The following is a 12,161-nucleotide window of genomic DNA, read 5'->3' as shown; positions in this document are numbered from 1 at the left end:
TTCGCGGTCACTTTTGTCCTGGCGCGTTACCCCAAGGATCAGGTGCTGCATATCAGAAACTTCAAGCACCCCATCACCCTTGAAATATTGCACCCTGAAAAACATGGTTTCCATGGTTGTGCTTCTTGATGCTCCGTCTCCCGATGAGTCGGAGGATGTACGTCTATACCACCAAACCCTTCTTTTAGTACTTTTCTTCTTTAGTTTGTCCTTCCCAAATCTTGTGCTCAAGTTTTTTCTCTTGTACTGACTTGAACCCTGTCCAAAGTGGATTTATATCAGCTACATCGGTTAGCCAGTGTCACCCCAGGAGCAGGACTAGTACCACAAGAGCACAAAGCAGGATCTCATAGACCACGCCAAGAAGCTGGCGGCTGAGTTTGCGAACCGTGCAAAGAGTGCCTTTGATTGGCTTCTCCAGGCAGCTGACGACAAGCTCGTGGACAATGTCTGGTTCTCGCCATCCCGAAACTGGGACCCCCGCAACACCGGATCACGAATGGCCCAACCACAAAGGGTTCGTCACGCTAGCTGGAGACACTGGCCATCCAATGACAAACCGTAGGCCACACACCCTCTCGCCAGCTATCATGTTCACCGAATTGGGCTGAGAGTAAGTGTCGGTGTGGCGATTGTATTAAATTTGTCTGAAACCTGGTTCCTAAAGCGAGGTCAAGGCTTCAACAATAACATTGATGATGCCGGGTGGTCGCTCCCAGCAGGAGCTGATCGATGAGTACGAAGTTGGGATGAAGGTCAAGGGTGGACGTAAAGTTGAGCTGAGCGAGGGAAGCGACCTCATTCTCCACAACTGGGAAATGGTGATGAGTAGACCGCTACTCAACAAGGGCCTGGACCAAGTCGCCTCCGGCCGACCCATCTGCCCCCTTCCTTAACATAACACGGAAGTATGCATGCGTTTCCTATGTGACATCTTGTTGAAGGAATCATATTAGGTAACCAACGTTTCTATCAAAAGAAGGCACAGATATGCTAATGCTTTTGTGTGTTCAAGGAGATGCCGGCGTTTCCCTTCCGTCCGAGTGATACTCAAACTCATGCGGTACGGGTGCCTCGCCTCCTTTGGAGTCATCTGGGTCTGCCTCCACAACCGTAGCGGCAGCCTTTTGACTCTCCGCCTGCTCCCTTTGCCTGACCCTCTCATCACTCTCCCTCTGGGCCTCGCTCTCCACCGAATCTAGCACGTGCTGCTCCTGAGGCGCGACGGCCCGGTCGCCCCTGATCAGGGCGGTCATGAACATGGCCCATTCCCAGGGCTTCTCCTCGCCGCCGGGCAAGCTGTTGAAGTACTCCCAGCCCATAACGCCTCCAAAGTCGGCGCGGCGGCTGACCAGGATGGGGAGGACGGACGCTAGCATCTCCCAGGGCACCCAGCCGCTGCCGTTTGCCGGGTTGGTCACGAGGCCGACGACGACCTTGTCGGCGGGGAGGCGGCCCCTGGACATGATGAGCTCGTACATCACCGGGTTGCTGCAGTCGCCCCACCCGCAGTAGAACTGGGTGTTGTACCACGAGATCTCGTGGCCCCTGGAGGCGTGCAGGGCCTCGTAGCCGAAACCCGAAAGGTTGCGGCGCGGGTCGTGGTCGCCCAGAAGCGCCGTGGCCACGGGGGCCAGGGTTATGATGAAGTCGGGGCCAAAGTCGGCGCGGAGGCGATCGATCAGGCGCACTATGCCCTGAAGCGACATGGGCTCCTCGACGTCTAGGTCGAGCCCTTCGAGGGCGTGAGCCTTGACCATCTGGTGCAGGGCGGCGTAGTACCTCTCGAACTGGGCCTGGTCGGCATCCAGGCGCTTGTAGGAGCCGCGGGCGTGCCCTCCCAGCATGCCGAGGATCTTGACCCCGGACGCCTGGAGGATGCGCATCTCTGCCCACATGGTCTGGTAGCGCTCGTGGCCCGGGTGGTGGTCATTGAGCGTGATGGCGTCCGGGTCCTCGTTGAGGTGGATGGCGGCCACGATGACGTGCGTCAGGCTCACGCCGGGCTCCCTGATGAGGGGCAGGACCGAGATGGGTTTGCCATCGCGGGTGTGCGTGGTTTGGAAGTAGGTTATGATGCGAGGCAGGTGTGGACCTACGGCTGATGGTATGGGCGGCATTGTAGGGTTGGGGGTTTATAAGCTGTAGCACAAGCCCGATTTGTAGCCAAAGGGTACTGTGTTGTACCCCCCGTGCTGTACCTGTATCTAGACCGGGGCTAGTACCAACGGAGGGGGGGTTTTTTGTTGACGGGATGGACAATCGACTACAATGTACGACGTGCCCAGCAATTTGGGTGGTACTTTGTTGGTGAATGAGGAGGGTACCTAGATATTTTGCGGTTGATTCTAGTTCTGTAATTCAGCTTTATATTTTCTTTATTGAATTGATTTGTCTTTGATGATGTTTATAGCGATGATGAGGAAGCATCGTAGACCCTAACCCAATAGGAGCTGAGTAAATGGACAAATGGCGTTCCATTCAGGTTGAAAATCAAGTGGGGTAAACAGCCTGTAAATTTCGTCTTTAGTGGTTTCCTTGCTAACTCGAACAATTGAAATCACTCATCTCAAACTTTATTTTTGTCTGGCTGTCTATGAACAAAAGAAAACGAAAAAAAGAAAAGAAAAACATGAGAATCATATCACTTTATATACACTTAATGATACATTCGCTTGTATAATCACTCATGCTTTATTCACCTAAAGCTTACACTCTCTGCCTTCTCCTGCCCATACGGCACACTCGGCGTCCTCCACTCAGGCGTTGCGTCCTTGTCGCCCTCGAGCGTGACGATCGGTCGTAGGATGCTCAAGCTCTTGCCGTCAAAGGCGCTGCTCGGGAAGCTCTGGAAGAACCTTCCATCCGGCTTGAGGTAGTCACCGAGCACCCGCTTCCACCCGTCATAGACGGTAACCAACAGGTCCAAGACGTGGTGCTGGCCCCTCATCTCGGCCCATTCGAATCGCTGCCTGCACTCCTCCACCGTGCTCTCCGGGTACAGTCCAATCTCCTCGGTCAGGGCGTATGCGTTGGCCTGCGTGAGGCTCGCGTGCGCTCGGTAGCTTCCGCCCTCGGTGGCCCTGCGCTTGAGGCCCAGCATCGCCCCCACGGCGCCGATCACTCCCGTCGTCATGTCGGAGACGGGCAGGCTGGGTAGGACCGCCTCCCCGTCGGGGATCAGGCCCTTGAGCGAGCGGCCGGTCACGTATGCTGAGCCTGCCGCCGCATCGGCAATCTGTTGCCACCCGGGTCGCTCTGCGTAGTACCCGTCTGGGCCGTAACAGTTCTCGTTGACGTAGACGATGCCCCGGCCACGCTCGCCGGCCATCTTCAAGAGGTCATTCAGTCCAAGCCCGAACTTGGAGAACTTATTGATGCGGAACCCGTTGATGAAGACGTCGCAGTCACCCACGAGCTTCTTGAGCGTGGCCGCCTCGTCTGGCTTGCGTAGGTCGATCAAGGTGGTGCGCTTGCCGGCGTTGAGGCTGAGCTGCATGATGTTGATGTCGCGCAGGTGAGGTGCGTTGACGCGGATCACGTCGGCGCCGTAGGCAGCCAAGATTGTGCCGATCTCGGGACCTGCAATGACTCTCGTCATCTCGACGACTTTGATGCCTGCCAACGGCCGCTTGTCGTTGGGGTGCAGCGGCGGGAAGGCGACTGGGGCTGTTGGTATGACGTGATCCTGCTTCTCGACATCGACAACTGGGTGGCGGGCGAGTGAGCGGCCCATCTCGGACTCGCGCCACTCCTTGGGAGTGAAGCAGATGCTGCCACAGGCTCCGTTGCGGAGGTTGGTCAGCTCGAGCTCTTCCGGGCTCATCTTGCTTGTATACTTGGTGATGAGCTCGGCAGCCTCCTCGGCAGAGGTTACCTTGGCTGTTGCTGGGTCAATGCCAATGGACCGCAACATCTGCTCTGCGTCCATGCTGCCATGCAAAGAGTACCAGCGGTTGGGGTCACTTGTGGGGTACAGGCCTGTCGTGCGGTACTTGAGCGGTGTGTCGGTCCAGCCCTTCTCCCAGTTGGGCAGGAGCTTCTTCATCTCGCCCTGTCTTGTGAGCGTCAAAGCATCCGTTCCGTTCAGAAAGACTGTAGCGACGCAGCCAAACCACATGGCAACTTGTGTGGTGTTGACTGTCACTTGTCTGGATGGGTTTGGTGCACCGCGCAGAGCGAGAATCTCGTCTGCGAGGACACCGGTCATGGCATGTAACGCCGCCGCCACCGAGACGGCTTTGATCGGCCCTGGCATCACGGGGAACGGCTCGCCCTCGAAGCGGACCTTGTCGAGGACATTGCTGTCTTGAGTGAAGCCTGGTGTTTGCGAGGCGAGCAGACGGAAGATGCGGGCTGTGTCCTCGGGTACTGGAGTAAAGGTCTGGTCGGTGTAGGTACCCGGCCCATACACGTCTGGAATCTTGTTGGATGTCATGATGTCTGAGGTATGTATATGCTGATTAAAGGATGTGATGTTTTGACGTTGTGGTTTTTATTCAATGGAGTTTCGAACGAATTTGGAAAGGTAAGCTGATGGAATGAAGATTTTGATCATGCCACATCAATCGGGAGACTGTCGTTCTCTTATATATATTTTTGCAATGCAAAATACATATGCTAGTCCATGTCTATCGCGCTTCCAAAAAGAGGCCGTCCCGGGGTTACTAGACGAGGTAACCATTTTACCTGCCCGCTCGCTTTGAGCCCACCCTGACTTGTGCAACTTTCCGCCTTGCTCGCCTACAGATTGTCCAAAGTGCAACAATGATGTGGATAACCCCATATGAAACGCTCCATGATCCTAGAAATTCTTCTTTAGTTCCGTCTAACGTCATCCCTTGTTTTCAACTTTAATCAACTGTGGCGGACTAGATTCCGGAATCAAAATGGGTTATGTGCCAAGTTGCGTCCCCATCTTCACCGACGTGGACATCAGGGTCCCCTTAGCAACAAGCTTGTTTTCGTCCCAGTCGAGTATTTTGGACGGGTGAAGCCGCTCATCAAGACCCAGGCTGCGGAGCCGGGCATGAGTCGCCTGTCCCTTTTGTCCTACCGCTGTTATTTCCGACTTTTTGAAATCGCGGAATATAAGCCGCCATGCTTCCTAATACGGTATGTTATCCAAAATCGGTAGTACCTACAGTATGTATCACGGTATGTTCCCGCTCATCGGGGTCTCGCGGTCGCTACTAAATAATCCATGGTAATAACGTTTGCATCATATGTATCAGATCCATAGTGCTGGAATCCTGGGGCATCCCGGTGATGAATGTAATTAAGAGTCTTTAATGACATATTTCCGAGAATCAGCACGAACGCCACCGTCGGTGTGTCCAGGTCAATATAATAAAACTAGAAGTCGATTATCTTGATAGTTGTAAGACTTATTGTTGTTGTATATATCACTTTTACAGCCTTTTGACTACTGTACTGCTTGAATTCTACAAAAACCACCTTCTATCAAATATCCACTACATCTGTACTTACCTATCTTCTTAACAACAGCTACCACAACAACTCATCAAAACATATCATACCTACAAACCACATCATAAAAATGGCACACATCAAAAGAGTAGCAATCATCGGCTGCGGCTCCATCGGTGCATCATGGGCCGCTCTTTTCCTCGCACAAGGTCTTGAGGTCTCGGCATTTGACATCAATCCTTCAGCAGAGTCATTCCTTCGGGAGCTCGTCACCGACGCACTACCGGTTCTCTCGTCGCTGGGCCTTGCCAAGAGCTCCCAAGCGACCGCGTCGGATATCCAATTCACAACAGACATGGCCACAGCCCTCAAGGACGCCGACTTTGTACAAGAGAACGGCCCGGAAAGGTTAGACTTTAAGCAGAAGCTCTTCCGTGAGGTAGCCGAGCTAGTCGGCCCAGAGACCATCATCGCGACGAGCAGCAGCGGGCTGACGTGCTCGAGCATCCAGCAGGGACTCGAGGCACAGCACAAGCCAGAGCGGGTGGTGGTTGGCCACCCATTCAACCCGCCGCACCTGATCCCGCTCGTCGAGGTGGTGGGCGGCGGGAAGACATCCCAAGAAACAATCAGCAGAACGATGGCCTTCTACGAGGATGTGGGTAAGAAGGCGGTCCATGTCAAGAAGGAGGTGGTCGGGCACGTTGCCAACAGGCTTCAGGCGGCGCTGATGCGCGAGGTCATGCACCTGGTGCAGGAGGGCGTCGCCGACGTGTCGGACATTGACCGCGCCATGTCCAACGGGCCCGGTTTGAGGTGGGGTGTCATGGGCCCGAGCATGCTCTTCCACCTCGGCGGCGGGCAGGGTGGCGTCGAGTACATGGCTAACCACCTGCTCGAGCCCATGATGAGCTGGTACGCGCGTGAGGATCCCAAGGTCGACGATGAGCTCAAGCGCAAGTGGGTAGAAGGGACAAAGGCGGCGGTGGATGGGAGGGAGTACAGATCCCTGGCCAAACAGAGGGATGAGGAGATTGTGAGGCTGTTGAATGTCAGGCGAGAGTGGGACGGGTATGCCGAGGCTTGTAGGATGGCTTTCGCTTCAGAAGTGGGGAAGGCCTGAGATGAGGGGGTGTCTGTTTCCACTGTATCTAGTTTAGTCAGGGCAGGTACTTACCTACCTTAGGGTACCTACCTAGGTACCTTACCTACTTGTTTGTACGTTTTGTGTCCAAATACCAAACAAAGTATTTCAATACCAATGTACCACTCAGTAACATGCTCGACTCCAGTATAGTAACTGTACCTGGTTCTGGTCCAAACCTGCACTGAAACGGCCTGAAAGATTTCCACTTTTTTTCTGAACTTTTGACTTTTGACTTTTCTTGCATAACCATGGAACGTTTCCGCTGCCTTGCAATCAAAAAGATAAGATGAACGAAATTATCTCCTGCTAGGTTTGCTGAGCTTGCATGTCTGCCATGTGGAACCAAGAGATTTCATCGGGACGGGATGACGTCAAGTCAAGCCTACTGTATATTATACGCCCGCGGCCCCACCCGAGTATTAGACTAACACCCTGCAGGCAAGACCTTTCAGCACAATCCAGCCCTATGCAACTTTTTCTTTCAAGGGATCAAAAATACTGGTTCGAAAAAGCGCAGTCCATCAAAAGCTTGTCGTGCGGAAAGATTTCCGCCACTCGCCCAAAACTTGACTCTCTGTGTTTACGGATTAGATTCCCAAATTACTTTCTCCAAAGAGAACATCGGTAATTAGTACAAACTGTTGGCCACCAAGCACCCGCTTCTTGTCCCGGGTCTCCCTCAAACAATTAAAATATTGCGGAACTCCGACGTCACGCCGTGGGGAGCCCGACTGTGTTCCGACTCGTGCACTTCGCCGTCGTAGGACGGGTTACCTTCGCTGCCGAGCAAACCCGGCCTGCGATGTCTATGAGTTGGTAAGCAAAACGATAGCTTGGCTCGCTGTTTGCAGTTTTTGGGTTGCCTTTCCGCAGTCGCCGGGCTCACCGGGATCAGGGGAGCTATGGCTTATGTGGCAATGTGAAGCACAAAGATATAACACGCGGTTTGGTATACCCTTCTTAGATGAAGCATCTGTTGGAAGCAGATTTACACATGTACAATAATATATATCTAATGACTTGAATTTACTACTTGACTTGAAAACCCATATCTTTTTTTTTTTTTTTTTTTTTTTTCAAAAACAACCTCAACTAGACAACATCTCTCTCAACACTTGACCCTTTCCGAATACACACCTACAATACCCAAACACCACAACCACACATAAACAAAAACAAAAGCAAAAAAAAATGTCAACAGAATCATCACACCGTCTCTACATCCTCGACACAGACCTATCAACCAATGTATCCACAAGGCACGGCAGGATAGTATCCTGCTGCCCGGACGGCAGCGACCTCCGAACCGTGGTCGACGGCATCAAGAACCTCCCAGACGGCATCGTCGTCGACCACTCCCGCGGCCAAATGTACTGGACCAGCATGGGCACCAGCCTATCCGCCGAGGGCGGGTCCATCGAGCGCGCCAACCTCGACGGCTCCAACCACCAGACCATCGTCCCGCCGGGGACCGTCGGCGTCTTCACACCGAAGCAGATCACCCTCGCCCGCCGCCGCGGCAAGCTCTACTGGTGCGACAGGGAAGGGATGAAGGTCATGCGAGCCGACCCCGACGGCTCCCGCGTCGAGGTGCTGTGGTCGACGGGCGACGCGGCCCTCGAGGCCGACAGGCGCGACCAGACCAGGTGGTGCGTCGGCGTGGCGGTCGACGAAGAGCGCGGATTCGTCTACTGGACGCAAAAGGGCCCGTCCAAGGGCGGCAGGGGCCGCATCTTTCGTGCTCCCATCGCGCAGTCGCCGTTTGCGCCCGAAGACGTCGAGGTTCTGATCGACGGTCTGCCCGAGCCCATCGACCTCGAGATTGACGAGGAGACGGGCACGCTTTACTGGACCGACAGGGGCGACCCGCCGACGGGGAACTCGCTCAACAGCGTCAGCGTCGCTGCTGTAGAGGGGGTTATGAACGGGACCGCCAGGGGTCAGGTGCGAATCCTGGCGAGGAGGCTACACGAGGCCATCGGGTTGGCCTTGGATAAGAGCGGGGGAGTGTGCTATGTAACTGATCTCGCGGGAGGTGTGTATGCGGTTGATATAAAAAGTGGCCAGAAGACTGTGGTTTTCAGCGAGCTGGGAGATACTACTGGCATTGCACTGGCCTGATAGAAGAGACTTGGCTTTTGAAAACTCAAAATAGCGAGCATAGCATCATTCTCGGGAAAAGCATATAGACTGCAATCAGCATAGCCAACAAGATACAGACGGAATCTTATCATGTGATGTTGCTGACTGTCTAATACTTGTCTTCCGACTTATAAGTACAGACTGGAAAATAGAGAACTCGCTATTAACGCCATCATTTTCCTCCGGCACACAGTCGTATCAACATAAATAAAGCAAAAAATAAACCCAAGAGAGTCGAGACTGCCTTGAGCTACTCGGTATCACGGACCGGAATAATAAGTAAAAGAGATGTCAGCGAATAAACAGCAGCTTATAAAGAAAATAAGAGAGGTCGTAGTGTAAATAAGAACAAAGAAAAAAAAAAACAGTTTATATCCTCAGCCCTTGAGTCCTCCCGGGAGCCGGAATGCGAGCTCGGTCCGGAGACGCAATAAGAAACCCGTCCTGGTCATATAACCCTAGACTATCAACACTTCTCCGGTCGGGACTAACATCAGCCCCTTCCATGGCCGCAATATTCGCACTTCTTGCGTATATGTTGCGCTGATATCCGACGGGAAACCTGGAGAGGGGTGTGCCCGTACCCTCGTGTCCGCTGCTACGCTTCTCGAGTCTGCCAAAGTCGTTGATGAAGCGCCCAGAAATTGCTGCCCGGAAGCTGCCCGAGAACCTGTCAAAATCTAACTTGGGCATCTTGAGCTGCATCAGCTGGTCGTCCATGTCCTCGACCGACAACCGTTGGGCCGGCGGGGAGCAAGACGACTGCCGGTCCTCGCAACCACCCCAGATTGACATGGCACATCCATGCGGTGTTACTATGCTACTGGGTGGCGAGTGTGGTGGTGATGATAGCTGCGGATTCTGCGGTGCCTCCTCTGTTTCTTCACCACCGCCTACGGCTTCCCCCAGTGACAAGTAGTTTCTCGACCCGACCGATTTTGACGACGGACTGAAGCCTCCACCCCTCAGTTGAGGCAGCGTTGGGCTTACAGGACCATTATTGGTCGCGGTCGATGGCTGCGATGACGAGTTGCTGTACGAGCTCACTTGGCTGTTCATCCGCCTAAGCTCCGCAATGGCACCTGTCATGAGGAACTTTCTGTTTCCGCACGCAGGGCTGGCAGCTTGCTCGCTCAACAGGGTACTTGATCGGGCAGGCATGCGAGCGCTAAGTTGCGATGGCTCAACACGTCGTTTTTTAACCTTGACCGTATCCTTTCCCTCGAATGGACTCCGTTCCCGAATGACAACAACCTCTGGAAGCGGTGGCTGGGCTGGCTGGTACTGTGGAACGAACCTGTCGAGATTTACGACGTCTGTATACTGTGAGTATATCGAAGAGGCGGTTGAGAGGGTTCGGTTACCCCTCTGTCCATGCATCTCAGATGCGGAGTCTTCGGCGGGTGGTCTAGTGACTTGTGATGAAGAGGGGATGCTCGGGCTGGGCAGGGGACTTGGTGTGACGATGGAAACGTAGTCATCCTCTTCGAAACCAAGCGTTGGCGACCACGTCCTGTCGAGGTTCTCGATTCTGAGGTCCATAGGAGGTGGAACAACTTTGACACGGCCTGCCGAAGGGCTGTCAAAGTCCCTATCGCTGAACATGCCTGGGCTGAAGTGCGACTGCCTGGAGTTCATGGTGCTTGGGCTAGTGATCACCACAGTTGGCTTTGGCGGCGTGGCAGCTTCGTCTTCATCACTGCTAACAGGAGAAACTTGCCAAAGTGTAGGTGCTGGGAAAATGCTGTTTCTATGGCGTGTTGGTGTGGCGTCTCTATTTTCCAGGGACGATTCCTTGTGTGATTGACCACTGAATGTCCTGGGTCTGGGGCTTCCATTAGGTGAGATGGTCGACAGAGGCATGCCGCCATCGCGTGGATCAATCGACGAGGAGCTTGGTGATCGGAGTTTTGGTGGTCGGTTGAGCACTAGCTTCGGCGGCCCAACGGAAGCCACTCGTGCATTCCCAACCCGTAGCTTTTCTGGACTGCATGAGATTATCTGGCTGGCTTTTGAGCTGTAGTCGTCCGATGAGAAAGGGTCTGAAGTCGCAGTCTGGTTTACGTTGTCAGAAATGCTGGTTGACGGGTGGCTGGTGATCTGGGTAATGTTGTCATTATCATTGTTGTTGCTCTCGTCCTCGCTGTATACTGTAGACAACGATGATGAAATGCTACTTGGCGGAGAGGATAGCTGAGGTCGAATTTCTTGACGGGATGGACTCCTGCTGGGGCTTGAGAGACCCCTGGGTAGACCTGCCATGGCATCCGCATCGTCCGCATCAGCGACTGCAGCGAGGTTGTACATGCTCTCTGGCTCTGATATGTCAGACGAAACGGAAACCTTGCGGTCGTGAGTATGGTAAGGTGTAGACGGCTGCGACTTGCCAGACTTTGTTGGACTTGGTGTTCGGCTGCGGTCGTCTTTCGGCCGGCCCCTGTCGTCATGGCCATCATCGTCACCCCCTGTCAGGCCGCGCTTGCTAATGCTTTCCATGCTCCTGCTAGTGCCGGTGTTCCACCTCTTGACTGGCGATGCAGCCGCCCGGTTCCTTCGTGCAACGCCCGTGATGGTTCCTTGCTCGAGACGCATTTCCGTCTTGGCCAAGATTTGCGATAGAGTCGAGTCGGTAGATGACTGTCGTCCTCTGGCCGTCGACTGCCGTCTATGGTGCCCGTCGCGATTACAATCTTCGTAGTAGTTTTTCTGTCGTGAAGGCGAGTCCTGGCCTTCTTGTCGTTGCTTTTCATGCCCAAGCGGGCGATGGGGTTGTGGTAGGCTCCTCCCCGCGCCGTTCTCGACAAACAAGTGCTCGCCCTGCTGGCTGTGATGGCTTCCCGTGTGGTGATGCAGCTTGGGCAACGTCGGCACCATGGCTTTGAGAGGCCAAGAGTCCCGTATCAATTTCTTCCCGCTGGTGTCCTTGTGCTTCTTGACTTTTGGTCCGTGGATGGCATCCTCGTCTATCCAGTTCGAGTTTCGCCTCCTTGGACTGCCTCCTGCGTCACCAGCTACCCTTTTGCTCCCAACACCCATACCGCCGAAAAAGTTGTTGAATGAAGCCCGGCGCGAAGTGATGGGTGGAAGAACTGGTAGTGGTATTCTCTGGATCGGTGATGGCGAACGATCACCCATCATGTTCTCGGGCATGTCGCGCTTTCGCAGCTTGTTCGGGCTTCCCACTCGTTCCTCGTCCACGTCCTCTTCTAAAACCAGTCCCCGGGCCTGAAAAGAATTGCGATGCTTCGCAGCCCTTCTCTTTCCAAGCCAGACGAGGCCGAAGCCAAGGACTAAAAAGAGGAAAAGTGCTGACCCAAGCGTTATGCCAACAATGGCCCCGAGTGGCACATCCGGCCGCTCTTCTGCTGAGAGCGACTGTCCCTCCGCGATATGAGCATCTCCGGTCATGTCTGCACTGTTACTGGCGAATAGTATTCTATTC

The 12,161-nt window shown here is 54.1% G+C and overlaps 6 protein-coding genes across 6 annotated transcripts; 3 read left to right on the top strand and 3 right to left on the bottom strand.

Annotated features, from left to right (window-relative positions):
* Positions 1–103: 103 nt before the first annotated feature.
* PgNI_06839 (uncharacterized protein) lies at positions 104–896 on the top strand (the record flags this gene model as incomplete). The annotated part of the gene is made up of 3 exons (XM_031126859.1): positions 104–157; positions 344–561; positions 668–896. 3 exons carry the CDS (start codon positions 104–106, stop codon positions 894–896), a joined length of 501 nt encoding a protein of 166 aa, XP_030981400.1.
* Positions 897–1,010: 114 nt separating this feature from the next.
* On the bottom strand, positions 1,011–2,120 carry PgNI_06838 (uncharacterized protein; the record flags this gene model as incomplete). The annotated part of the gene is made up of 1 exon (XM_031126858.1): positions 1,011–2,120. The coding sequence occupies one exon, from the start codon at positions 2,118–2,120 to the stop codon at positions 1,011–1,013; it is 1,110 nt and encodes a 369-aa protein (XP_030981399.1).
* A 578-nt stretch (positions 2,121–2,698) lies between these two features.
* On the bottom strand, positions 2,699–4,438 carry PgNI_06837 (uncharacterized protein; the record flags this gene model as incomplete). The annotated part of the gene is made up of 1 exon (XM_031126857.1): positions 2,699–4,438. One exon carries the CDS (start codon positions 4,436–4,438, stop codon positions 2,699–2,701), a length of 1,740 nt encoding a protein of 579 aa, XP_030981394.1.
* A 1,122-nt stretch (positions 4,439–5,560) lies between these two features.
* On the top strand, positions 5,561–6,553 carry PgNI_06836 (uncharacterized protein; the record flags this gene model as incomplete). The annotated part of the gene is made up of 1 exon (XM_031126856.1): positions 5,561–6,553. The coding sequence occupies one exon, from the start codon at positions 5,561–5,563 to the stop codon at positions 6,551–6,553; it is 993 nt and encodes a 330-aa protein (XP_030981393.1).
* Positions 6,554–7,768: 1,215 nt separating this feature from the next.
* On the top strand, positions 7,769–8,698 carry PgNI_06835 (uncharacterized protein; the record flags this gene model as incomplete). The annotated part of the gene is made up of 1 exon (XM_031126855.1): positions 7,769–8,698. One exon carries the CDS (start codon positions 7,769–7,771, stop codon positions 8,696–8,698), a length of 930 nt encoding a protein of 309 aa, XP_030981392.1.
* Positions 8,699–9,088: 390 nt separating this feature from the next.
* On the bottom strand, positions 9,089–12,127 carry PgNI_06834 (uncharacterized protein; the record flags this gene model as incomplete). The annotated part of the gene is made up of 1 exon (XM_031126854.1): positions 9,089–12,127. One exon carries the CDS (start codon positions 12,125–12,127, stop codon positions 9,089–9,091), a length of 3,039 nt encoding a protein of 1,012 aa, XP_030981391.1.
* Between the last annotated feature and the right edge of the window lie 34 nt (positions 12,128–12,161).

This window comes from Pyricularia grisea (genome assembly GCF_004355905.1).
Source record: "Pyricularia grisea strain NI907 chromosome Unknown Pyricularia_grisea_NI907_Scaffold_4, whole genome shotgun sequence".
Lineage (NCBI taxonomy): Eukaryota > Fungi > Ascomycota > Sordariomycetes > Magnaporthales > Pyriculariaceae > Pyricularia > Pyricularia grisea.
Note: the sequence above shows the minus strand (reverse complement) of the source record. Positions and strands in the feature narration are given on the sequence as shown.